Raw genomic sequence first — 24,491 nt, forward strand, 5'->3', positions numbered from 1 at the left:
CTCCTGCTCCATACATGACTTCCCTGCAGTGACAGGTGGGTTACATGTTCATGGTACGTCATATCCCGCCTCGCGCTCCATACATGACTTTCCTGCAGTGACGTGTGGGTTACATGTCTACGGTGCATCATATTCTGACTTGTGTTCCATACATGACTTCCCCTGCAGTAACAGGTGGTTACATGTTCATGGTGCATCATACCCCACCTCGTGCTCCATACATGACTTCCCCTGCAGTAACAGGTGGTTGCATGGCCACTGTGCATCATATCCCGCCTCATGTTCCATACATGACTTCCCTGCAGTAACAGGTGGGTTACATGTTCCTGGTGTGTCATATCCCGCCTCGTGCTCCATACATGACTTCCTGTGCAGTAGCAGGTGGTTCTATGTCCACTGTGCGTCATATCCCACCTTGTTCTCCATACATGAATTCCCCTGCAGTAACAGGTGAGTTACCTGTCCACTGTGCTTCATATCCCGCCTCATGGTCAGTACATGACTTCCCTGCAGTAACATGTAGGTTACATGTTCATGGTGCGCCATATCCCGCCTTGTGCTCCATACATGACTTCTTCTGCAGTAACAGGTGGTTACATGTTCATGGTGCATCATATCCCGCCTCCTGCTCCATACATGACTTCCCTGCAGTGACAGGTGGGTTACATGTTCATGGTGCGTCATATCCCGCCTCGCGCTCCATACATGACTTTCCTGCAGTGACGTGTGGGTTACATGTCTACGGTGCATCATATTCTGACTTGTGTTCCATACACGACTTCCCTGCAGTAAAAGGTGGTTACATGTTTGTGGTGCGTCATATCCCACCTCCTGCTGCGTACATGACTTCCGCTGCAGTGGTTACATTGGTTACAAGGTTACTTAAGATGAAGTTGAGCACTGGTATCACACCCACACACCTAGGTACAAAGCTGTGGAATTCACTACCTTTATTGTTACGGCTCACTGACCAGGAACTAATCTTTAGGCGGCTACTGAAACATGGTTATACTGACCTTCCCATAAAATTGCTGAGAGGTTCTGCTGAAGCACTGGAAAGCCTTCGGGTAGCTATGCGCTATAAAAATAGGTTCACATAGCATAACATACTTATCCATGGTGCGTCATATCCCACCTTGTGCTCCATACATGACTCCCCTGCAGTAAGAGGTGGTTCCATGTCCACTGTGCGTCGTATCCCACCTCGTGGTCAGTACATGACTTCCCCTGCAGTAACAGGTGGGTTACATGTTCACGGTGCATCATATCCCGCCTCATGCTCCATACATGACTTCCGCAGCAATAACAGGTGGTTACATGTTCACGGTGCGTCATACCCTACCTCGTGCTCCATACATGAAATCTCCTGCAGTAACAGGTGGTTACATGTTCACAGTGTCATACTCCGTCTAGTGCTCCATACATAACTCCCCTGGAGTAACAGGTGGGTTACATGTTCACGGTGCGTCATATCCCGCCTCGTGCTCCATACATGACTTCTGCTGCAGTAACAGGTGGTTACATGTTCACGGTGCGTAATACTCCACCTTGTGCTCCATACATGACTTCCCCTGCAGTAACAGGTGGTTAAATGTTCACAGTGCGTCAAATCCCGCCTTGTGCTCCCTACATGACTTCCCCTGCAGTAACAGGTGGTTACATGTTCACAGTGTCATACTCCGCCTAGTGCTCCATACATGACTTCAGCTGCAGTAACAGGTGGTTACATGTTCATGGTGCGTCATATCCCCCTTGTGCTCCCTACATGACTTCACTTTAGTAACCGGTAACATGTTCACGTTGTGTCATATTCCACTTTGTGCTCTACACATGACTTACCCTGCACTAACAAGTTGTTACATGTCCACGGTGCGTCATATCTCGCCTCGTGGTCAGTACATGACTTCCGTGCAGTAACAACCTGTTCACGGTGCGTCATACCCCGCCTCGTGGCATCTGTGACCCCCGGAGAGGGCAATGCATTTCATCTGCCTCTTCCTCCTCAGATGCCCACAGGCCCATTCCGGGCCGAGTGTCGCGTCTGGCACCAGCTCCCAGGGCCGGCACCGGAGCTTGGCTTTGTGCCATGACCAGGCCTTGCCAGGCAGTGATGTCATCCTGCCAGCCTCTTTACATTCTGGCTAACAAAACCAAACAACAGAGAGGATAACCAGGGGTTCTGAATAGCCCGGGGCGGGAGGTGGCCACCACACTATGGCCACTTGGCGCGCCTCCAGGGCGCACCGCTCTCCCGCCACATTCCACGCGTTTTCCCCGCTTTTCCCCTGATATTCTGATGCATTTCATCAATACTGAAAGGGCCCTCCCCGCTGCCCTCGTACCCTCAGCCCCCACTCGCCCGCCCGATGCAGAAGACGTCAGCTCCGCTTTAGGAGACCAACGAGCCGTGCTTGTCCCGGCGAGTGGGGGGTTCATTCTGCGCTCTGCATATTCCCGTCCCCGTTCCCTGGAGGTCGAGCCAAGGTGACTGGGAATTCATCGCAGATTAAGGCTCTTTCACAGCCCTTTAACTCGACAGCCCGCTCCGAGGGGGATTGGGGCTTGGAGATCCGAGGCCTGAGCGCATGTGCGCCGCCCCTCCCATAAACTGGCGCACCCCACCGCTCCGAGGGGGATTTGGGTCAGGGCCAGCTTTAGCGCTGGTGGTGCCCGGTGCGACAATTTTTTGCCCCCACCACCATATTACCACCTCCTCGGATTCCCTCACTACCATCCGGGAAGAGTGTCCCTCATCTCGCCACAGCCCTTCTCTCTCATACATTTCATTCGTTTTAAAGCTCTGGTAAAGGCTTCACATCTCCACTCAGCTATCCACATAAAATACCGATCTGCTCTTCGCAGCAGGCACATTAACCCTTTGTTACTTTAAAGTGAGTCAAAACTGCTACTAACCAAAACTCTTATCGGCCTCTCTCTAGCAGGTACATTAATCACAAGTTGTCATGACAATTTTATTACTGCCTAGAAGCTGGACACACGGTGAACTCTGCAGTAGGTGCTTTTAAATCATACTTTATTGCTAAATACGGCGCCCCTCCTTTGCGGTCAGTTCCTCCTCTCCAGGTCAGCGCCCGGTGCGGCCGCACCAGTCGCACTGCGCGGCAGTGTTTGGGTCATAGAGTTCCGAGGGCTGTGCCAGGACCCCCCTTCTTTTGTAAACTGCCCAGCCCCACCAGCCCTCTGGCCGGACCGCGTCTTCAGCTATCACAGCGCCTCCTTCGACTTTCATTTGGAAAGATTGCAACTCTGGTTAAGCGGGCCATCCCCTCTTCTAGAATATTCAAAAGCCAGGTTTTAAGGTCCTTCCTGAATTGGGGTAGTGATGGTGACTGCCTGAAGTGTTCCAGCTCTTTTCCACGCTGTGGGCAGAGGATCTCCCCCAGCCGAGGTCTTTCATATGCGCAGTACAAGCGGAGAGGTCTGGTGGGGGAGTAGAGGGTGATGCAGTGGTTGAGGTAGGCGGGTCCAAGGTCGTGGAGGGCCTAGTAAGCATGGGTGAGGAGCTTGAAGTTAATTCTCTTGTCGATAGGGAGCGAGTGGAGGTCTTCTGACACAAGTGTCCATTTAACTGACACCTGAGGTCCTCACCTGGACCCCAGATTCCTCACCTGGACCCCAGAGTCCCTCAGCTACACCCCAGAGTCCTCACTTGGACCCCAGAGTCCACTCCTGGAACCCAGAGTCCCTCAGCTACACCCCAGAGTCCTCACCTGGACCCCAGAGTCACTCAGCTACACCCCAGAGCCCTGTGCGCCACCCCTTGTCCTTTCACCCTCATACCGGAGCCTTTCACTCACATCCCACAAACTTTAGCTGCTCCATGGGCCCCTTTATCCTCGGCGTGGTACTCACCACCCATAGCCAGGGCCACTGGAATTATGCGGCAGGAGAGGGCCAAATTATGCGGCAGGGTTGAGTTAATTATGCTGCAATAAAAGACAAATTATGCAGCATAATGTGGCACATTTCGTGATAGTGTTACTTCATTACTTTGTCATTTTTACACTTGTTAACACCGTCTGGACATTGGTTACACCTCACTAGTACCGGTTTAACCCACAAAAATTGCGATAAGCAACGGAAAACTGATCAGTCAACCTTTGCAAAGGGTCTTCCACGGTGCAGCAGCACGTGTGGCTGCATTTACGGTAACGTTTGCATCGTTTGACCTGCAAATAATTTTTTGTGTGAAATCTGCAGATTATGCAGCAGATGGAAGATTATGTGGCAAATGCGGCAAATCTATAGTTATTTGAAAAACACCTGCAGCTTCACAATCACATTCTAGTGGCCCTGCTCATAGCCAAGATAGATAGACACACCTACTATGTGTAGGAGGCTGGCCTGGTGTGTGGTGGGTACCTAAGGTACTTACACCTTATACCAGGTCCAGGTATTCCTTATTAGTGAAATGTAGCCAGTGCCTAGAAGCCAGGCTCTCTAGGGGTAGCTGTAGGCAGAGCAGCCAAGGCTGAACTAGGAGACATGCAAATCTCCTGCAATACCACTGTAGTCACACAGTACTCACACACATGAAAGACAATACTCAGTGTTACCAAAAATAAAGGAACTTTATTTTAGTGACACAAGGCCAAATATACTTTGGAGACTATACTCCCTTAGGAGGTAAGTAAATTACACAATATATACACTAGTAACCAAAAACAGATAAGTGAATAGTCAGAAAATAGTGCAAATAGTGAAAATCACAATAGGTTGCAATGGGCCATGGGGGAACACAAACCATATACTAAAATAGAGGAATGCGAAAGCCGGTTTCCCACCTAGGCAAGTGTAGTGTGCAGAGGGGCGCTGGGTGTGTAAGAAAACACCAAAGGTAAGGAAAATACCTCACCCGGAGCCCAGAAAAGCAGGAGTAAAACACAGCAAGTTTCCTAAAACACACTAGAAGTCGTGGTAGAAGACAGTACAAGAACCAGAAGAGACTGCAAGACACCAACAATGGATTCCTGGACCTGAGGACCTGTGGAAGAAGAGGACCAAGCCCAAGAGCACAGAAGAGTCCAAGGAGAACAGGAGCCCCTGCTAACCCGGATGAAGGTGCAAAAGGAGAACCACTGGTGACAAGACAAAGTCACTATTGCACCAAAGAAGACAGATGCAGGTTCCGGGTTGGTGCAGAAGATGTCCCACGCCGGATGGATGAATGCAGTCTGGTTTGCATCACTGGATTCCGCCAACAAGCCTTGGCTCATGCAAAACACGCGGATGGTGGAAAATGGTGCTGCCCGGGACCTGGAGGGACCTGCTGGCCTCTACCCAGGAGGGGGAGACAAAGGGGGCTCTCAGCAACTCAGAGAGTCCTCAGAAGGCCACGCAGCATGCACAGGAGTCCCACAGCACGGGGACAATGAAGGTGCAAATGGAGGCCCACGCAGCACAACACAAAGGTTTCCCATGCCGCCGAAGAACCACTCAGGTAGCTGAGCATCATAGGATGGAGTGCTGGGGGCTGGAGCTGTGCTGCGTATTAGGAACTTCTTGGAAGGTCGCACACAAGCCTTGGCAACTGCAAGCCATGCAGTGCACAGGGATACTGTCTTGTGTGGGGAGGCAAGCTCTTACCTCCACCAAAGTTGGACAGCTGGATGTTGGGACTATCAGAGTCACTTTAGTCAATCAACTGTGTTGCTGGATCCACGCCTGTTGTCTGGAGACAGGACCAAAGCCACCAGTCGTCGCTGCAGAGAGGTGCCTGCTGAAGCAGAGAAGTGACTCCTTCACTCTGCGGGAGATTCCTTCAGTTCTTCTGGTGCAGGATGAAAACAGGCAGCCCTCGGAGGATGCACAACCTGGAAACTGTTGCAGTTGCTGGCAGGAGCTGAAGATACAATGTTGCAGAAGTCATCTTAGCTTCTTTGTTGCAGTTTTGTAGAGTTCCTGGAGCAGTCAGCAGTTGATCCATGCCATGGGTAGAAGCTGAAGCAGAGGTTGCAGAGGAGTCCTGGTGGAGTCTTGCAATCCGAATCTGAAGAAACACCCAGAGGAGAGACCCTAAATAGCCCTGAGAGGAGGATTGGTCACCTAACCAGGCAAGCACCTATCAGGAGGGGTCTCTGACATCATCTGCTGGCACTGGCCACTCAGATGCTCTCAGAGTTCCCTGACCATCCTGAAAACAAGATGGCAGAACCCAGGGATACTCTGGAGGAGCTCTGGGCACCTCCCCCGGGGTGGTGATGGACAGGGGAGTTACTCCTCTTTCCTTTGTCCAGTTTCACACCAGAGCAGGGACTGGGGTTCCCTGAACCAGCGTAGACTGGATTATGCAAGGAGGGCACCATCTGTGCCCTTCAAAGCATTTCCAGAGGCTGGGGAGGCTACTCCTCCCAAGCCTGTAACACCTATTTCCAAAGGGAGAGGGTGTAACACCCCTCTCCTAAAGGAAATGCATTGCTCTGCCTTCCTGGGATTGAGCTGCTCAGAAAGCTGGTATGGCAGTACTGGGGGGCCATGTTGGAGCCCCCAGAGTGCATGGAATTGGCCCCCCAATACCAGAATCAATATGGGGGTACAATTTCTAGTTCTCAGACACCTTACATGGCCATATTCAGGGTTACCATTGTGAATATGTATTGACCTATATGTAGTGCACACTTATAATGGCGTCCCCGCACTCACGAAGTCTGGGAAAATGGGCCTGGATGACGTGGGGGCAACTCTGCTAGTGAGTGCAGGGGTGCCCTCACACAAAGGTACTATGCACCTAGCCTTCAGGGTCTGAAGGTTACATATATAGGTGACTTATAAGTGACCTGGTGCAGTGAAAATGGCTGTGAAACAGTGCTTTCACGCAGGCTGCAGTGACAGTCCTGAAGGAGTGTTTCTATGAGCTCCCCATGGGTGGCAAAAGAAATGCTGCAGTCCATAAGGATCCCCTGGAACCCCAGTGCCCTTGGTACCTAGGTACCATATAGTAGGGACTTATAAGGGGGGTCCAGTGTGCCAATCTGGAGTGAAATATGTAGTCTCTAGACTATAGTGACACATCTGGAATGAGAGAGAGCATAAGTACTGGAGTTCAGGTTAGCAGGACTCCAGTGACACAGTTAAGCAAACTGACGAAACAGTGAAACAGACTGACAAGTAGGCCACAACTTATGAGCACTGGGGTCCTGGCTAGCAGGATCCCAGTGACAGAGTCAAAAACACACTGACATCAGGCAGAAATTGGAGGCAACATGCCAAGAAAGATGGTACTTTCCTACACCCAGCCCTTCCCTCCTGTTATAACACCTCTCTCTCCATAGCCCAGCCACTCCCTCCTGTTATAACCCCTCTCTCTCCAAAGCCCCAGCCACTCCCTCCTGTTATAACACCTCTCTCTCCATAGCCCAGCCACTCCCTCCTGTTATAACCCCTCTCTCTCCAAAGCCCCAGCCACTCCCTCTTGTTATAACCTCTCTCTCCACAGCCCCGGCCACTCCCTCCTGTTATAACACCTCTCTCTCCACAGCCCCAGCCCTTCCCTCCTGTTATAACCCCTCTAACCCACATCCCTAGCCACTCCCTCCTGTTATAACGCCTCTCTCTCCAAAGCCCCAGCCACTCCGTCCTGTTATAACCCCTCTCTCTCCACAGCCTCAGCCACTCCCTCATGTTATAACTCCTCTCTCTCCACAGCCCCAGCCCTTCCCTCCTGTTATAACACCTCTCTCTCCACAGCCCCAGCCCTTCCCTCCTATTATAACCCCTCTCTCTCCACAGCCCCAGACCTTCCCTCCTGTTATAACCCCTCTCTCTCCACAGTCCCGGCCACTCCCTCATGTTACAACCCCACTCTCTCCACAGCCCCAGCCCTTCCCTCTTGTTATAAACCCTCTCTCTCCACAGCCCCGGCCACTCCCTCCTGTTATAACCCCTCTCTCTCCACAGCCCTAGCCCTTCCCTCCTGTTATAACCCCTCTCTCTCCACAGTCCCGGACACTCCCTGCTGTTATAAACCCTCTCTCTCCACAGCCCCAACCCTTCCCTCTTGTTATAACCCCTCTCTCTCCACAGTCCCGGCCACTCCCTCCTGTTATAACCCCTCTCTCTCCACAGCCCCAGTCCTTCCCTCCTGTTATAACCCCTCTCTCTCCACAGTCCCGGCCACTCCCTCCTGTTATAACCCCTCTCTCTCCACAGTCCCGGCCACTCCCTTCTGTTATAACCCCTCTCTATCCACAGCCCCAGCCACTCCCTCATGTTATAACTCCTCTCTCTCCACAGCCCCAGCCCTTCCCTCCTGTTATAACCCCTCTCTCTCCACAGTCCCGGCCACTCCCCCCTGTTATAACCCCTCTCTCTACACAGTCCCAGACACTCTCTCATGTTATAACCCCTCTCTCTTCACAGCCCCAGCCCTTCCCTCCTAGCAGTGAGGCCTCTTCTAAGAACACCCCTGTATACTCGCCCTCCACAGCCCACCATACAGAATGTAATTGGCTCTATGCCCTCTGGCATTTTATCATTCCTGTTCTAATAAAATTTCCTTTACAAGAACATTGTTTTCTGGTCCCAGGGGTGTTTTTCAATAAGAGTGTGCAGTACTTTCTGCAGACGGGAATGTTTAATATTTATACAATATAATAACATTACCGAAGGCGAGAGCTAATCTAATAATGAGCAGAGACTGCTGTATGCAGCGCCTGGTGAGCTAGACCCCTCTCCCACCATGACACGCTATCTGTTCTGCCACCGGCCCCTGGGGCAGGCTGGGTGGGTGGCAGCAGGCCGGGCCCGAAGACAAGCTCCGTGGGTGGGTGTCAGCAGGCCGGGCCCTTCGGGGCAGGGTGGGTGGGTGGCAGCAGGCCGGGACCCGAAGACAGGCTCCCTGGGTGAGTGGTAGCAGGCTGGGCCCTGAGGGCAGGCTCTCTGGGTGAGTGGTAGCAGGCCCGGCCCTGAGGGCAGGCTCCCTGGGTGAGTGGCAGCAGGCTGGGCCCTGAGGACAGGCTCTGTAGGTGAGTGGCAGCAGCCCGGGCCCCGAGGACAGGCTCCCTGGGTGAGTGGCAGCAGGCTGGGCCCTGAGGACAGGCTCTGTAGGTGAGTGGCAGCAGCCCGGGCCCCGAGGACAGGCTCCCTGGGTGAGTGGCAGCAGGCTGGGCCCTGAGGACAGGCTCTGTAGGTGGGTGGCAGCAGGCCGGGCCCTGAGGGCAGGCTCCCTGGGTGAGTGGTAGCAGGCTGGGCTCTGAGGACAGGCTCTGTAGGTGAGTGGCAGCAGCCCGGGCCCCGAGGACAGGCTCCCTGGGTGAGTGGGAGCAGGCCGGGCCCTGAGGGCAGGCTCCCTGGGTGAGTGGTAGCAGGCCGGGCCCTGAGGGCAGGCTCCCTGGGTGAGTGGTAGCAGGCCCCAGCCTTTCCCTCCACAGCTCCAGCGTGCCCCCTCCGGTGGAACTGGTTCACCAAGAGGAACATTAACTGTCAGGGCCCCTCAGCAGAGCCACTCAGCCCCCTCCTGACAGCCCTCCATGGCCCTCCATGGCCTAACCTCACCATGGACAACGAAGCCTGCCCTCTCTGCTGTGACGTCTGTCTGCCTGTAGGTGGACAGGCTGCTTGACCCTCCCGTCTTCCTCTGATGCCCACGGCCATGTTTCTAGTGTTTCTCATGAGACCGGAAGTAGCTGGGGTCTAGAGAGACACCAGCCCTGCCACAAGACCCTGAGGGTTCAGAGGTGAAGAGACAATTCATGCCACGTGCACTTCCAAGGCTTGTTTCCAAGTGGGGACTCCAGCACTGAACCCCGGCAGCTGTGTATGTGCACACAGTGCTGGTACTGAGCGGAACCGGAAGGAATCCTGTGGCTGCAGCCATTCTTAGGCAGGGTCCAGCTTCCTGACAGCCAGTTGTCCTGAGTGTGCATTGGGGCTGTAGCTGCAGCAGCCCACAGCCGTGTTGTGTCTAAACTGCTAGTTCTGAGGCGACCCCGGGCTTTAAGTGAATGAAAGATCTGGTGAGGAGGGTCTCTTAAAGGGGCGTGGACTGTGTAAATGAGGGCGTGGCTTAAAACAGTTCAGCTAAAAACCTGTGCCTAGCATAGCGCTGTGACAGCTGGTGACCTTTAAAAGTGGTGGGCGTGATCCTTGGTTGGAATTCCAATGAGCTTCTCCTTGAAGGTTCTCTCACACTTTCTTGCACTGATCTGTTGCTGCACTGTATCTACGAGATAAGGTGCATTTCTGTCCTTTCAGCCGGTGCACACTTTGGTGCCTAGCACCAACGCAGACACCCTTGTTCTGCATTGAACAATCCTGCACAAAAACAATCAGTGAAGGCGTTGTCCTCGTTCTATGTGCGCTGCAGGATGCAGCCCCCATGGAAAGAAAAAAAACGAGGAGAAATGAAAGCATTTTTCCTTGTTACACCTGCTCTGGAGAGGCGTGAAGTTTTGGCACTGCCCCAGGTTTATGTGTCTTTGTGAATCTGGGCCAGCGTCAAAATCCATGGGTGTGGGTGAGAACGCCCATGGAACGCCTCCCTGGTGCAGAGTGAGGCAACGCAGCGACTTGCGCTGCCTTGCCTTACTCCCTATCTATGAGCCGTGGAAACCCACGACGGGTGACTTTGCATCGCCTCATAGATGTGATTGAGAGACCTGCGCCACCGGAGCGTTGGTGGTGCCAGTCTCTTGTAAATAACCCCCTAAGTTTACTGTCTCACTTTCACTCAGTCTGTCTCACTAATTCACGCAGGCTCACTCATTCTTCTCTGACCCACTGTTTCACTCAGTCCCACTAATTCTCAATTACTCAGTCTTACCGTCCCTCACACACAGTAACACTCAATTACACTGTCATTATTCCTCACTCACTCACATTCATTCTCACACACACTGATCCTTACTGCCAGTCATTCCCACTCACTCTGACTTACTCCTGCACTGACTCCCTCTCACTTTAACTCACGCACATATTCACACAGACATCCTCACAGTGCTAGAATGGCGCAGGCACCTTCATGCACCCGTGTCAACAATCAGACCATATCACTGGCTGCCTCAGTTTGTTGCTGGACTCGAAGCGGGTCTGTGTTTTATTTCTATTATACCAAGAGTGAATAATTATTCACTTTTGATACAATAAAAATGAACCTACAAAACAAGGAGGGTGTAGTGTAGCTGTGGAGCCTCTAAAAAGGAGCGCTGCCACTGGTCCAGGGACACCCATCCATCAAACCAATCCATCCACTTAACCGTCAATCCTTTCTCTTATCCATCACCCTTTCACCCATCCTTTCAATCATTCATCCATACTTTCATTTCATATATTCATTCTCATACTCCATCCATCCATCCATCCATCATCCTTCCTTTGGCATATCTATCTCACCACCCTTTCACTCACCCATCCATCCTGACACCCATGCATCCATTCATCTATCATCCATCCATCCATCCTTTCACTCATTCATCCACTCATCCATCGACCAGGCCTTTCGCTCATTCATCCATTGTTTTACTCATCCATCTTTACATACTTCCTTACATTCATCCATCCTTTCACTCATCCATCCATATTTTCACTCCATCCATTCTTCCACTCTTCTTTTACACTTTCACTCACTTCTCCATCCTTTCACTCATTCTTCCATCCATACTTTCTTTCATCATCCATCGACCCATCCTTTCACTCCTTTACCCATTCACCTATCCATCCATCCATGCTTCCACCCTCCCTTTGAGTCATACACAATCTCTCCTTTTCACTCTTCCATTTTTACACCCACCCTTTCAGTCATTCATGCATGCATCTATCTATCCACCATTTCATCCTTCCATCCAATTACCCATCCTTCCATTCACTCACTCACCCTCTCATGTTCATGATGAGCCTTTGTCTGCCACGCTGCAGACAGAAGAGTCCCATCAAGAACCTCATCACTCCCGTAGCTGCTAAAGCAGGGTGTGGTGCTGGGTTGGGGGGTGACGATGCCCCTGATGCAGAAGCTTTACTGCACCCTCGCCTCTTGGTCCACTAGTGCAGTTGTTGTGCAGCTGGTTCCTTCCTTTTTCTTGGGCCTCTCAGGTTGAGATTAGGGGCACTCTGCCATGCTCAGCTCCACAATGTTCTTTTCATGTTGTTTTCATAGTGAAACCAAATGCAGTACGGGTTACTTCCAGGAGAGCAGCCCCCTGCACCCCTCCTACAGCCTGCCCCTTTGTGATGACCAGGAAATAGTTGCCACCCACTTCCTCTTTGTCCTCGTTGGGTTGCCCCACCCCCGCCATTGAAGTGAATGGAGCTTTGCCACCTCCTCCCAGGGCCACTGTTAATGCAACCCAAAAGCAGCCGGATCCATGGCTTTCTAATTTAACATGCCCTCTGATGATGTCACTTCCCTAGCCTGTACCTGCTGGTCAAAGAAAACCTCGCCCAGCTGGCGCTTGTACAGTAGGACATCTGCAACATTCACTAGAGGCCACCCAGGAGATTCAGGGCCATATTTATACTTTTTGACGCAAAACTGCGCTAACGCAGTTTTGCGTCAAAAACATTAGCGCCGGCTAACGCCATTCTGAAGCGCCCTGCGGGCGCCGTATTTATTCAATGACATTAGCCGGCGTTAGCCGCCGGCGCTGCCTGGTGTGCGTGAAAAAAAACGACGTACACCAGGCAGCGCCGGCGTAGGGGGATATGGAGCTTGGGCGCCAAAAAATGGGGCAAGTCAGGCTGAGGCAAATTTTTCGCCTCAACCCGATTTGCGCCATTTTTTTCGACTCCCAACCCCCATAGAAATGACTCCTGTCTTAGCAAAGACAGGAGTCATGCCCCCTTGCCCAATGGCCATGCCCAGGGGACTTCTGTCCCCTGGGCATGGCCATTGGGCATAGTGGCATGTAGGGGGGCACAAATCAGGCCCCCCTATGCCCCAAAAAAAAAAAAAAAACACTTACCTGAACTTACCTTAATGTCCCTGGGATGGGTCCCTCCAGCCTTGGGTGTCCTCCTGGGGTGGGCAAGGGTGACAGGGGGTGTCCCTGGGGGCATGGGAGGGCATGCCCAGAGCCCAGAGGTCCCTTAACGCCTGCCTTTTCCAGGCGCTAAAAAACGGCGCAAAAGCGGCCGTACGTCATTTTTTTTGACCCGCCCACTCCCGGCGTGAATTTTGCCCGGGAGTGTAAATACGGCGCACATGCCTCAGAGTCACTTTTTTAGACGGGAACGCCTACCTTGCATATCATTACCGCAAAGTAGGTGTCCACGCTAAAAAATGACGCAAACTCCATGGACTTTGGCGCTAGACGCGTCTAACGCCAAAGTATAAATATGGAGTTAGTTTTGCGTCAATTGCGTAAAAAAACCCGACGCAATTCCGGCGCAAACAGAGTATAAATATGCCCCTCAGTACATTGTCTCCAAGCAGTGATGTCTTCTCAGCTGCTCAACTTCCCTGTTCTTGCCCCTCCCCGAGGGTGGAGGGCAACGCCCCTTGTGCCCATGAACACCAGTCGCCCCTGGCACAGTGAGCTACCCTACGGGTATTTTACTGTTTCTTTTGGTCATTTCTTCCACATATGTAATACAACAACTGACATTACACCTAAAACACGATAGGACTATTGGCTTTGTCAATGGTTGTTAGTTGCATAAGATAAACAAGTACAACAGAGGTTTTGTTGTATATAATAATGAAAATGCTTCAGTTCTGAAAAGACAGAACCCTGAAAGAACTATAACAAGTCGCCCTGAAGTTACATCACAGATAGTGAAGGGCGGGGCTGCTGCCAAGTTAGGATTTTTTTTCCATCTTGAGGGTGAGGGCAACAATGGAGACCCATAGGGACGCGTCTCAGCACCTGCTCTTTAGTACTGCGAGCGCTGAGCACCGGCAGGACCCGGCCCACTTAAAGTCTTGAGGTGACCAAATGATACGAAGCAAAAACCGGGACAGGCTACACATGACAGTAGGACTAAAGCTTTTAAACTTATTTCCCTATTTTTGCGTAACCCTGGGAAAAAAACAATTTATACACATATATATATATGTGTATGTATGTATATATGTATATATATATATATATATATATATATATATTTCTTTTTTTTCTTTTTTTTCTCTACCCTGAGCCCTTTGTCCTTCATCTGCTGCAGCATGCATGCAGCCGATGTCAACCTGTCCTGCCTGAATCAGATAAACTATTTAACAAGAGTATACCTTTAAATTCTTCTGTGCATGATAACTTTGTCCCAAAATCCAAGACATGTATTTAAAATCATGTGAAATGTCGGGACTCTGGGATAGTCCTCTGAAAACTGGGACCGTCCACTGAACTCCGGGGCATCTGGTCACCCTAGGTAGTGTACATACATTTAGAGTTCCGATGGGTTTAGAAAATGACCCACTTTGCAGTTTCCTCTGTCTGTCCTGGTGTGGTGCACTGCCATCTGAGAAGAGGCGCGACTGTGCTGTCCTCGTATGACTGCCCATAACCTCCAGGCTCTTTTGTGGTCATTTCACCATAATTGTTGTGTGCGGTTCTTCATGCAACAGCTTTCCTGGGAGCACACTCTACAGATGTGTAAAGACCACAAGGTGCAAGGGGTTCCAACTGTATGGGATAAGTTCTGTTTGTGATTAAGGAACCAATGGACCTCCAACCCCTCTAATATGCGCACACCCCGTCTGTTTCTTGCCTCTGCCAGAGATACAGCGTGGAGATGACCATCCGGGAGCCCAAGATCCGTGAGCTGCTGGGGAAGATTGCGGCGCTGAGTCGCAGTGGCCCTCCGCTGCCTGGAGATGTCCTGCAGAGGGTGGACCTGATCCGGGAGAAGTGGGACCTCCTCGGGGTAGGTGCCCTGTGTTTCTGTCGCTGCTCCCCCGAGCTCTTGAAAAGTTGGGGTGCATGTGTTAAGTTATGGTTTCTTATTAAGCGCAACAAATCACCCTTTAAAGGGTCTCTTGGTCCTGTTAAATCTCTACTGGTACTGAGGCAGAAAGTTTGCGACAATTGAATTTCAATAGATATTAAAAGGCCATGTTTTAAGAGATTTTTTAAACCGCTCAAAATCAGGGTATGAACGTAAATGTAGCAGATGCTGATTCTAGAGCTGGAGGCCAAATATGAAAATGAATGGTCCCCCATATATCTGGTAGTACGGATGTGCTGAGGCTGTAGCAGAAGTGGATTGGCTTGTTGCCACAAAAGTGGTTTCAGGGCCAAGAAGGAATCCTACTTCAAGATAGAGCCTCATGCCTGTAGTCTGAGGAAGTCCTCGCTGACTGAGATGCTGTGGTCATCAGGACCACTGAGAGCCTCATTATACACCACAGCGCCTTGAGACCCTCTGGGTGATTAGCCGCGCTTTACAAATCCTTGATTGATTGATTGTCCACAAGCCGACGATAGTTGTTATTGGTCCGGCAGCTCTCGCCTGCAAATCACTGCGGTGAACGACAGGACCTGCATTCATCCCCAAACCTCAGATACACTTACCTAGGTTACCGATAAACATTCACCTTCTGTCTTTTATTTACAAGTGCAGTTAATAAACCCAGCTATTCTCAAAGTATTTCCAGAATGCCACTGTCATGCGTACAGGTTTATGTTGAAAAAAGCCACAATATGGTCTCATGGTGTTGTATTGAAGTTGGTTGTCTGAAGCAAAGTAGATGAGATTTTAGAAGTATCCAGGTTGTTTTGATATGATATCAACAATTTGTATTCATGGATAGTACAGTAAACAAACAAAATGCTGTTTAACATTTCTAACACAAAGAGCCAAGTGTGGTTGTGGTTTTCGGAGCTGTCAGAATTGTCCTTTTTTCATCCGGTACAGGCGACACGTGTTTCACCGCAAATGTGTTCTTTTTCAAGACTGTAACAACAAAGGGCCTGATTTACATTTCGGGGGATAAGATAGTTTGTCACAACGGTGACGGACAGCCCGTCCACTGAAATAGAAATCCCATTGTATCCTGTGGGATTTATATTTCGGCAGACGAGCTATATCTTACCCGTCTGCCGAATCTAAATCAGGCGCAAAGATTGTTGATACCTTAACAATGAACCTCTGTTATTTAGCGCCAAGATACCCTTCTGGGTGAACGCGTTACAACTACACGTTATGTTAATTGGAGATGTAAAAGGGGAAAGTCAATGCAGGTGTGGCCAGCGAGGACAACAGACAATTCCCCTCCTAGTGACACACAACAGTAAAGGACAAGTTGTGGATGCCCTCCGGACTGGTGAGAATTTCTTTAGGGGGGACACTGGGAGGAGATTAATAGAATGGGGTTCCATAGGAAGTGAACTCCTGGAATACAAGTCTTCCTGTTGTGTATGCCAAACTGCAAGGGTGGCTCCTTCTCCGGGGCTGCCGGGCACAGCCCTGCCACCTGAGAGCCCAAGGACCCAGTGCCAAATTACATTTTTACTCCTATGATAATTTAATTTAGCAGCATTCATGCAAAGAGGACTTTGGCGGTCATTCTGACCCTGGCGGTTGATTACCGCCAAGGCCGGGGACCGCGGATGCTCCGCCAACAGGCTGGCGGTGCATCCATGGGCATTCTGACCGCGGCGGTACAGCCGCGGTCAGAAACGGGAAACCAGCGGTCTCCCGCCGGTTTCCCGCTGCCCTTGGGAATCCTCCATGGCGGCGCTGCAGGCAGCGCCGCCATGGGGATTCCGACCCCCTTACCGCCAGCCTGGTTCTGGCGGTTTTGACCGCCAGAACCTGGCTGGCGGTAACGGGTGTCATGGGGCCCCTGGGGGCCCCTGCAGTGCCTTTGCCAATGGCATGGGCACTGCAGGGGCCCCCTAACAGGGCCCCACCAAGATTTTCAGTGTCTGCTAAGCAGACACTGAAAATCGCGACGGGTGCAACTGCACCGTCGCACCCCTTCCACTCCGCCGGCTCCATTCGGAGCCGGCATCCTCATGGAAGGGGGTTTCCCGCTGGGCTGGCGGGCGGCCTTCTGGCGGTCGCCCGCCAGCACAGCGGGAAACTCAGAATTACCATGGCGGTCTTTTGACCACGCAGCGGTATTCTGACGGCGGGCCGCCCGCCAAAGTCAGAATGACCCCCTTTGTGTTTATCTGAACTCTGCATTGTGCAGGTCAGCTCTCTCGGCCTCTCCACCAGGCTCTTGATGAAAGGAGGGGAGTGTGGGTGCTGAGAGAGTATCCAGCTACAGAGGGTTGTATTAAACTCAGCACCCTGTCCATGGATGTCTGGACTCTGGAGGGAAGGTGCATAGTTCAGCTACAATACCCTAACACAGTCCTCTTTATGTAGCAGCCATACTGCACATGCCCCAGGCCGCACAGTTCATCCGCTAAAATGAGACTTACAGGTTGCACGTCAGTGCATCCCCGAGGCCGATGAGAAGCCACACAGAGCAGCAGGGGCGGGATCCCCAGCACTGTGCACCTTCTGATAGGATGGACTTTCAGGTCTATTAGGAAACTGGGAGGGGTTGAGCTGTGCCTTCCTCCTGAACCTGGCCCTGCCGGGCTCCTTGTTAGGAGTCAGGGCTTGCTGGTTGCGATGTCCGGTATTGGATTCCTGCGTTGCCGCAGCCATGGAGCCTCCGAGGTGCCAGAAAAGGAAGAAAGGAATGTAAAACAAAAAAAAGTGTTGTTTCTCTGTATGTTTGTGAGTGAAAGTCAGTACTTCATTTCTAAAGAATGGGTTTCAGGGCCTTTGTCAGGAGAGCACTGCAGCTTGAACTACCCATAGCTCTACTAATGACAATATGAACTTTTTATGCACTAAAAATGGCTGATACCCCCCACCCAAGCAACTTTTATATTTTTGGGTGGCAGGTATTGGTTGATTTTAAGGTGTATAGAATTATTGAACAACTGTTCCTGTGTCCATCACAAATGTGGACAAACAGTGCCACCATGTGGCTGGCTGACAAGAGTCTCGGTGTTCACAATTAAGTACCGGTGCTGAGCACTGGAGACCACAGGCTCAAATTAAGCGCTGGTGAAAGTGTGTTTGTGAGTGATTTAGAGAGAATGACATTTAGTGAGAGTGTGTGTTAGTTTATTGTGTTCACAGTGACAAGAAGATTGAAAGAGAGAGAACCAATGAATGAGTGAGAGTGAGTATGAATAAGGGAAAGCGAAGGAGTGAGTATTGCAGTGTGAGTGAGTTAGAACTAGTGAGTGAGAGGGAGATTGTGAGCGGGAGTGAGTCAGAGGTATCTCTTATCAACGGTGCAGCAGGTGCAGTTGGACCAGGGCACAGAGGCCCTGGTGCTGCTGTACCTGCCTCACTCTTAGAGAGGGACACGTGTTCCCCAGGATTCCAGATCAGAGCCCCTGTACACCAGTAGTTGTGAGTGAGGGTCAGTGATTGTGAAAGTGTGAGTGTGTGCAAGTGTGTTTGTGGATGAGAAACAGTGAGTGTGAGTGTAGGGGTACATTTGTGTGTTAGGACACCCAAGGCAAATTTTGAAAACATTGAGGTGAACCTGTGGCAAGTATTACACCCCCCACTTTCACGGATCAGCAGCTACCATCACACCAAAGAGTGGGGCTGTGAGAGGGTGGAAGGGGCCTGTACCTGAGATTTATCAGAGATGAACACGTGCTGAGAATCTGCTGGGGCCAGCACAATACACATGTGTATTTGTGAAGTGCACATTCATCCAGAAGGGTATCTTGGCTCTGAATAATAAATGTTTATTGTCCTCCAACTCAACGGTATTAATTTTGTTGACCTCAGAAGGATGAAAGGCTGAGTGGACCCGCCGGGACTTGAACCTGTGACCATGAGATCAAACACTGGCCCCTGCAGTGGTGATGTGTGGTTTACGCTGTCACTGATTGGAAGGGGCTCTCCTAGTGTTGGGCGGGGGCAGAGCAGCGCCCTCTCTGGACACAGAGTCCGGCAGGAGCAGAAAGCATGGATTTCACTGGAGGTTGGATGGACATCAGTGTAGGTTCGAGGGAATATAAAGCAACCAAATTCAATTATTTTGTGAGAGTAACATGAAGGGTAAATTGAACTTCCAACAGCGTGCCCAGATCCAAAATGTGCTCCAATACACACCGGAGCTGGTGGGCGCTATATAGATGTAATAATGTGCTGAATGTCCCAAGTTGCCCTTGCAGCCCATGTCTCTTCTGTTTCTGGAGAGGTATGTGAGCAACCCTCCCCTCTGTGCAGGTGTATGTGAACACACCTCGCCTTACTGAAGGGGTATGTTCATACCCCAGCCCCCCACTTCTCTCTCTGGAGGGGCATGTGAACACCCCTTCATTCTGTGGATGGGTAGTTGAATACCCCTCCCTTCTCTGGAGGGGTATGTGATATCCTCTCACCTCTCTGGAGGGGTATGTGATCTCCTCTCACCTCTCTGGAGGGGTATGTGATCTCCTCTCATGTGATCTCCTCTCACCTCTCTGGAGGGGTGTGATCTCCTCTCATGTGATCTCCTCTCACCTCTTTGGAGGGGTATGTGATCTCCTCTCATGTGATCACCTCTCTGGAGGGGTATGTGATCTCCTCTCATGTGGTCTCCTCTCACCCCTTTGGAGGGGTATGTGATCTCTTCTCACCTCTCTGGAGGGGTATGTGATCTCCTCTTACCTCTCCGGAGGGGTATGTGATCTCCTCTCACCTCCCTGGAGGGTTATGGGATCTGCTCTCACCTCTCTGGAGGGTTATGGGATCTCCTCTCACCTCACTGGAGGGGTGTGGGATCTCCTCTCACCTCTCTGGAGAGGTATGTTATCTTCTCTCACCTCTCTGGAGGGGTATGGATCTCCTCTCAGCTCTCTGGAGGGGTATGTGATCTCCCCTCACCTCTCTGTAGGAGTGTGGGATCTCCTATCACCTCTCTGGAGGGGTATGTGATCTCCTCTCATGTGATCTCCTCTCACCTCTCTGGAGGGGTGTGATCTCCTCTCATGTGATCTCCTCTCACCTCTCTGGAGGGGTATGTGATCTCCTCTCACCTCTCTGGAGGGGTACATGATCTCTCACCTCTATGGAGGGGTATGTCTCACCTCTCTGGAGGGGTATGGGATCTCCTCTCACCTCTCTGGAGGGGTGTGTGATCTCCTCTCATGTGATCTCCTCTCACCTCTCTGGAGGGGTACATGATCTCCTCTCACCTCTCTGGAGGGGTACATGATCTCTCACCTCTATGGAGGGGTATGTCTCACCTCTCTGGAGGGGTATGGGATCTCCTCTCACCTCTCTGGAGGGGTACATGATCTCCTCTCACCTCTCAGGAGGGGTATGTGATCTCCTCTCACCTCTCTGGGGGGTATGGGATCTCCTCTCACCTCACTGGAGGGGTGTGGGATCTCCTCTCACCTCTCTGGAGTGGTATGTTATCTCCTCTCACCTCTCTGGAGGGTTATGGATCTCCTCTCACCTCTCTGGAGGGGTATGTGATCTCCCCTCACCTCTCTGGAGGGGTGTGTGATCTCCTCTCATGTGATCTCCTCTCACCTCTCTGGAGGGGTACATGATCTCCTCTCACCTCTCTGGAGGGGTACATGATCTCTCACCTCTATGGAGGGGTATGTCTCACCTCTCTGGAGGGGTATGGGATCTCCTCCCACCTCTCTGAAGGGGTGTGTGATATCCTCTCATGTGATCTCCTCTCACCTCTCTGGAGGGGTACATGATCTCCTCTCACCTCTCTGGAGGGGTACATGATCTCTCACCTCTATGGAGGGGTATGTCTCACCTCTCTGGAGGGGTATGGGATCTCCTCTCACCTCTCTGGAGGGGTACATGATCTCCTCTCACCTCTCTGGAGGGGTATGTGATCTCCTCTCACCTCTCTGGAGGGGTATGGGATCTCCGCTCACCTCTCTGGAGGGGTACATGATCTCCTCTCACCTCTCTGGAGGGGTACATGATCTCTCACCTCTATGGAGGGGTATGTCTCACCTCTCTGGAGGGGTATGGGATCTCCTCTCACCTCTCTGGAGGGGTACATGATCTCTCACCTCTCTGGAGGGGTACGTGATCTCCTCTCACCTCTCTGGAGGGGTATGGGATCTCCTCTCACCTCTCTGGAGGGGTATGGGATCTCCTCTCACCTCTCTGGAGGGGTACATGATCTCCTCTCACCTCTCTGGAGGGGTACATGATCTCCTCTCACCTCTCTGGAGAGGTATGTTATCTCCTCTCACCTCTCTGGAGGGGTATGGATCTCCTCTCAGCTCTCTGGAGGGGTATGTGATCTCCCCTCACCTCTCTGTAGGAGTGTGGGATCTCCTCTCACCTCTCTGGAGGGGTATGTGATCTCCTCTCATGTGATCTCCTCTCACCTCTCTGGAGGGGTGTGATCTCCTCTCATGTGATCTCCTCTCACCTCTCTGGAGGGGTATGTGATCTCCTCTCACCTCTCTGGAGGGGTACATGATCTCTCACCTCTATGGAGGGGTATGTCTCACCTCTCTGGAGGGGTATGTGATCTCCTCTCACCTCTCTGGAGGGGTACATGATCTCCTCTCACCTCTCTGGAGGGGTACATGATCTCTCACCTCTATGGAGGGGTATGTCTCACCTCTCTGGAGGGGTATGGGATCTCCTCTCACCTCTCTGAAGGGGTGTGTGATCTCCTCTCATGTGATCTCCTCTCACCTCTCTGGAGGGGTACATGATCTCCTCTCACCTCTCTGGAGGGGTACATGATCTCTCACCTCTATGGAGGGGTATGTCTCACCTCTCTGGAGGGGTATGGGATCTCCTCTCACCTCTCTGGAGGGGTACATGATCTCCTCTCACCTCTCTGGAGGGGTATGTGATCTCCTCTCACCTCTCTGGGGGGTATGGGATCTCCTCTCACCTCACTGGAGGGGTGTGGGATCTCCTCTCACCTCTCTGGAGTGGTATGTTATCTCCTCTCACCTCTCTGGAGGGGTATGGATCTCCTCTCACCTCTCTGGAGGGGTATGTGATCTCCCCTCACCTCTCTGGAGGGGTGTGTGATCTCCTCTCATGTGATCTCCTCTCACCTCTCTGGAGGGGTACATGATCTCCTCTCACCTCTCTGGAGGGGTACATGATCTCTCACCTCTATGGAGGGGTATGTCTCACCTCTCTGGAGGGGTATGGGATCTCCTCTCACCTCTCTGGAGGGGTGTGTGATCTCCTCTCATGTGATCTCCTCTCACCTCTCTGGAGGGGTACATGATCTCCTCTCACCTCTCTGGAGGGGTACATGATCTCTCACCTCTATGGAGGGGTATGTCTCACCTCTCTGGAGGGGTATGGGATCTCCTCTCACCTCTCTGGAGGGGTACATGATCTCCTCTCACCTCTCTGGAGGGGTATGTGATCTCCTCTCACCTCTCTGGAGGTGTGTGGGATCTCCTCTCACCTCTCTGGAGGGGTACATGATCTCCTCTCACCTCTCTGGAGGTGTGTGGGATCTCCTCTCACCTCTCTGGAGGGGTATGGGATCTCCTCTCACCTCTCTGGAGGGGTACATGATCTCCTCTCACCTCTCTGGAGGGGTATGTGATCTCCTCTCACCTCTCTGGAGGGGTATGTGAATACCCCGGCCCTCCACTTTTCTCCCTGGAGATATGTGTTCAGCCCTCTTTCCCAAGGCCCCCCTCCCGCTCAGGTGGGGGTATCCACGCCACGCTCCGGGCCCCCACTGGTCCCCCCTCTCGTTGGGCCCCGTATGGTGCCTTTCATCATCACATATTACACAAGATACCAAAGAAATCCGTAAGTAAGGAGAGAGTGCCCCCGCCAGACTGATATGCACTGATTGTCACGGATGAGCGGCCCTTAATGGGATTTATTCTTCAAGTACGGGGTGTGGGGGCGAGTCGGCCTCGGGCCCTGGGAGGGGGGCGCCCCCCCCACCGAGAACAGAATCTCCATTTTATATGGACTCAGGCGGTGAGGGATGGAAGGCGCCACGGGAGGGGCTGATGGGGCTGATGATGTCATGGGGATCCCCTATGGGAGGTCCGACTGCGGATGACGTCACAACATTCACTCGCTCTGGGGTGGATTTGTGTGCCCAAGCGCTGCTTCCTGGATGTGTCTAGGCGCTAATATTAGTTCACAGAAATAATTACATTTAGGAGAGATGTGATTTTAAGTTATTGGATGTAGGGCAGAGAGTTGCATGTATGTACGTTAGTAAGTACGTTACATGTGTATTCTATAGCGTGTAACCGGCTCAAAGGCATTGGGGCGCACTGTAGGGTCAAAGGTGAAGGTACAGTCACAGAGTGATTGGAGGGGTAGCTGGGTTCTGAGCGTGGGGTGGACTTACTGTGTCATTATGTAGTGTTTTTTTTAAATTGGGGCGTCATCAGATGTTTCCTATATAGGAGCAGCGTTGGGGGTGTTGGGGTGTTGATCCCGGGTGCCTACTGCACAGCTGGAAAAGACCTGTTGTCGTGTTGGTTCGTTTGTGCCCCTCTTGGGCTCCAGTCTGATCATATCCTGGCTGCGGGTGTAGCATGGGCATGGGTGGGTGAAAAATTGGTCTTCGCTGGCTGAGTTTGCGGAGTTTTGCCCACTCGCCTTCCTCTTGGAGTTATGAGTTCAATCACACCTTCGCCAACCACACATGGCAGAGTTTTTTCTTGCACATGGATCGTCAACGTTAAGTTGGTGAGTTTGAGCAAAAATTAGCATCCTCTATCATGATTTTCAGGCACTTGAACACCTCCTGGCGAGATTTTCAATGCGGGCACACGCGGCAGGTGGTGACCATTCGTGTTGAGAAAGACGCCGCTAGAGTAGAAAATCTACTCGAGCGGTAGGAAGAAGCAGTGCCCTCTGGCATGGTGTGGTGCAGTTCGCTCTGATTTTACAGCGCAGAAGAAGCTCCTGGTGCTAAAAATCAACACGAGCAGCTCAGTGTGCTCGATTTAGCCTGCCTGCAGAATCTCATCAGTTTTCATGTAACTCATAGAATTCAGTGAAATAAAATTCTGCAAGTTCCGCCCAACCCTATGAGCCACCAGACATGGTGATCTAGACTGCCGTATAGGCGGGGATGCTGACGTTAATGAAGTTGGTCCTGATGAGGGTGTGGACTGGCAAGGGAAGCCCAGTGGAGTTCCACCAGTCTAGTGGTGATGTGGTCCTATTTCTTCCGAGTGTTGATGAGAGTTGCTGGCATGTAGGATGCCCTGGAAGGGGGCTACTGCGGAGTCCGGCAGGCCATGGGGCACGGTGTTACCACAATCTAGTACAAACGCTTCAACAGCAGCTGTGAAGTTGCTTCCTGGGAGGAACACAGTTACTTTCTTTAGTAGGTGCTATGACATGGGGTGGGGAGCTACTTCCAGACATAAATACCTTTTGTTGAAAGAATATAGACTCCTTTTGGGGATACCTCAAGCTGGGATAACATATAGGATAACATGATTTTGCAAGCTGGTCAACAGCAGGGCAGCTGCTATGAACATCTGCTTGAACCCTAATGCAGAGAAGACAATGTTCATTCATGGTTAGCGGTGTACGAGTCTGACGGCAATGGAAGGAGTGACCCCCAATCTGAGGAGATCAAGGAA

The 24,491-nt window shown here is 51.7% G+C and overlaps 1 protein-coding gene across 1 annotated transcript in view; it reads left to right on the forward strand.

Annotated features, from left to right (window-relative positions):
• AKAP6 (A-kinase anchoring protein 6) overlaps positions 1 to 24,491 on the forward strand; it is a 609,087-nt gene that overhangs the window by 526,206 nt on the left and 58,390 nt on the right. The window contains exon 10 of the mRNA XM_069209097.1: positions 14,665 to 14,811. Within this exon, the coding sequence (XP_069065198.1) occupies positions 14,665 to 14,811 (147 nt within the window). The remainder of the gene's footprint in view (positions 1 to 14,664; positions 14,812 to 24,491) is intronic.

This window comes from Pleurodeles waltl, chromosome 9, assembly GCF_031143425.1.
Source record: "Pleurodeles waltl isolate 20211129_DDA chromosome 9, aPleWal1.hap1.20221129, whole genome shotgun sequence".
NCBI classification, from domain to species: domain Eukaryota; kingdom Metazoa; phylum Chordata; class Amphibia; order Caudata; family Salamandridae; genus Pleurodeles; species Pleurodeles waltl.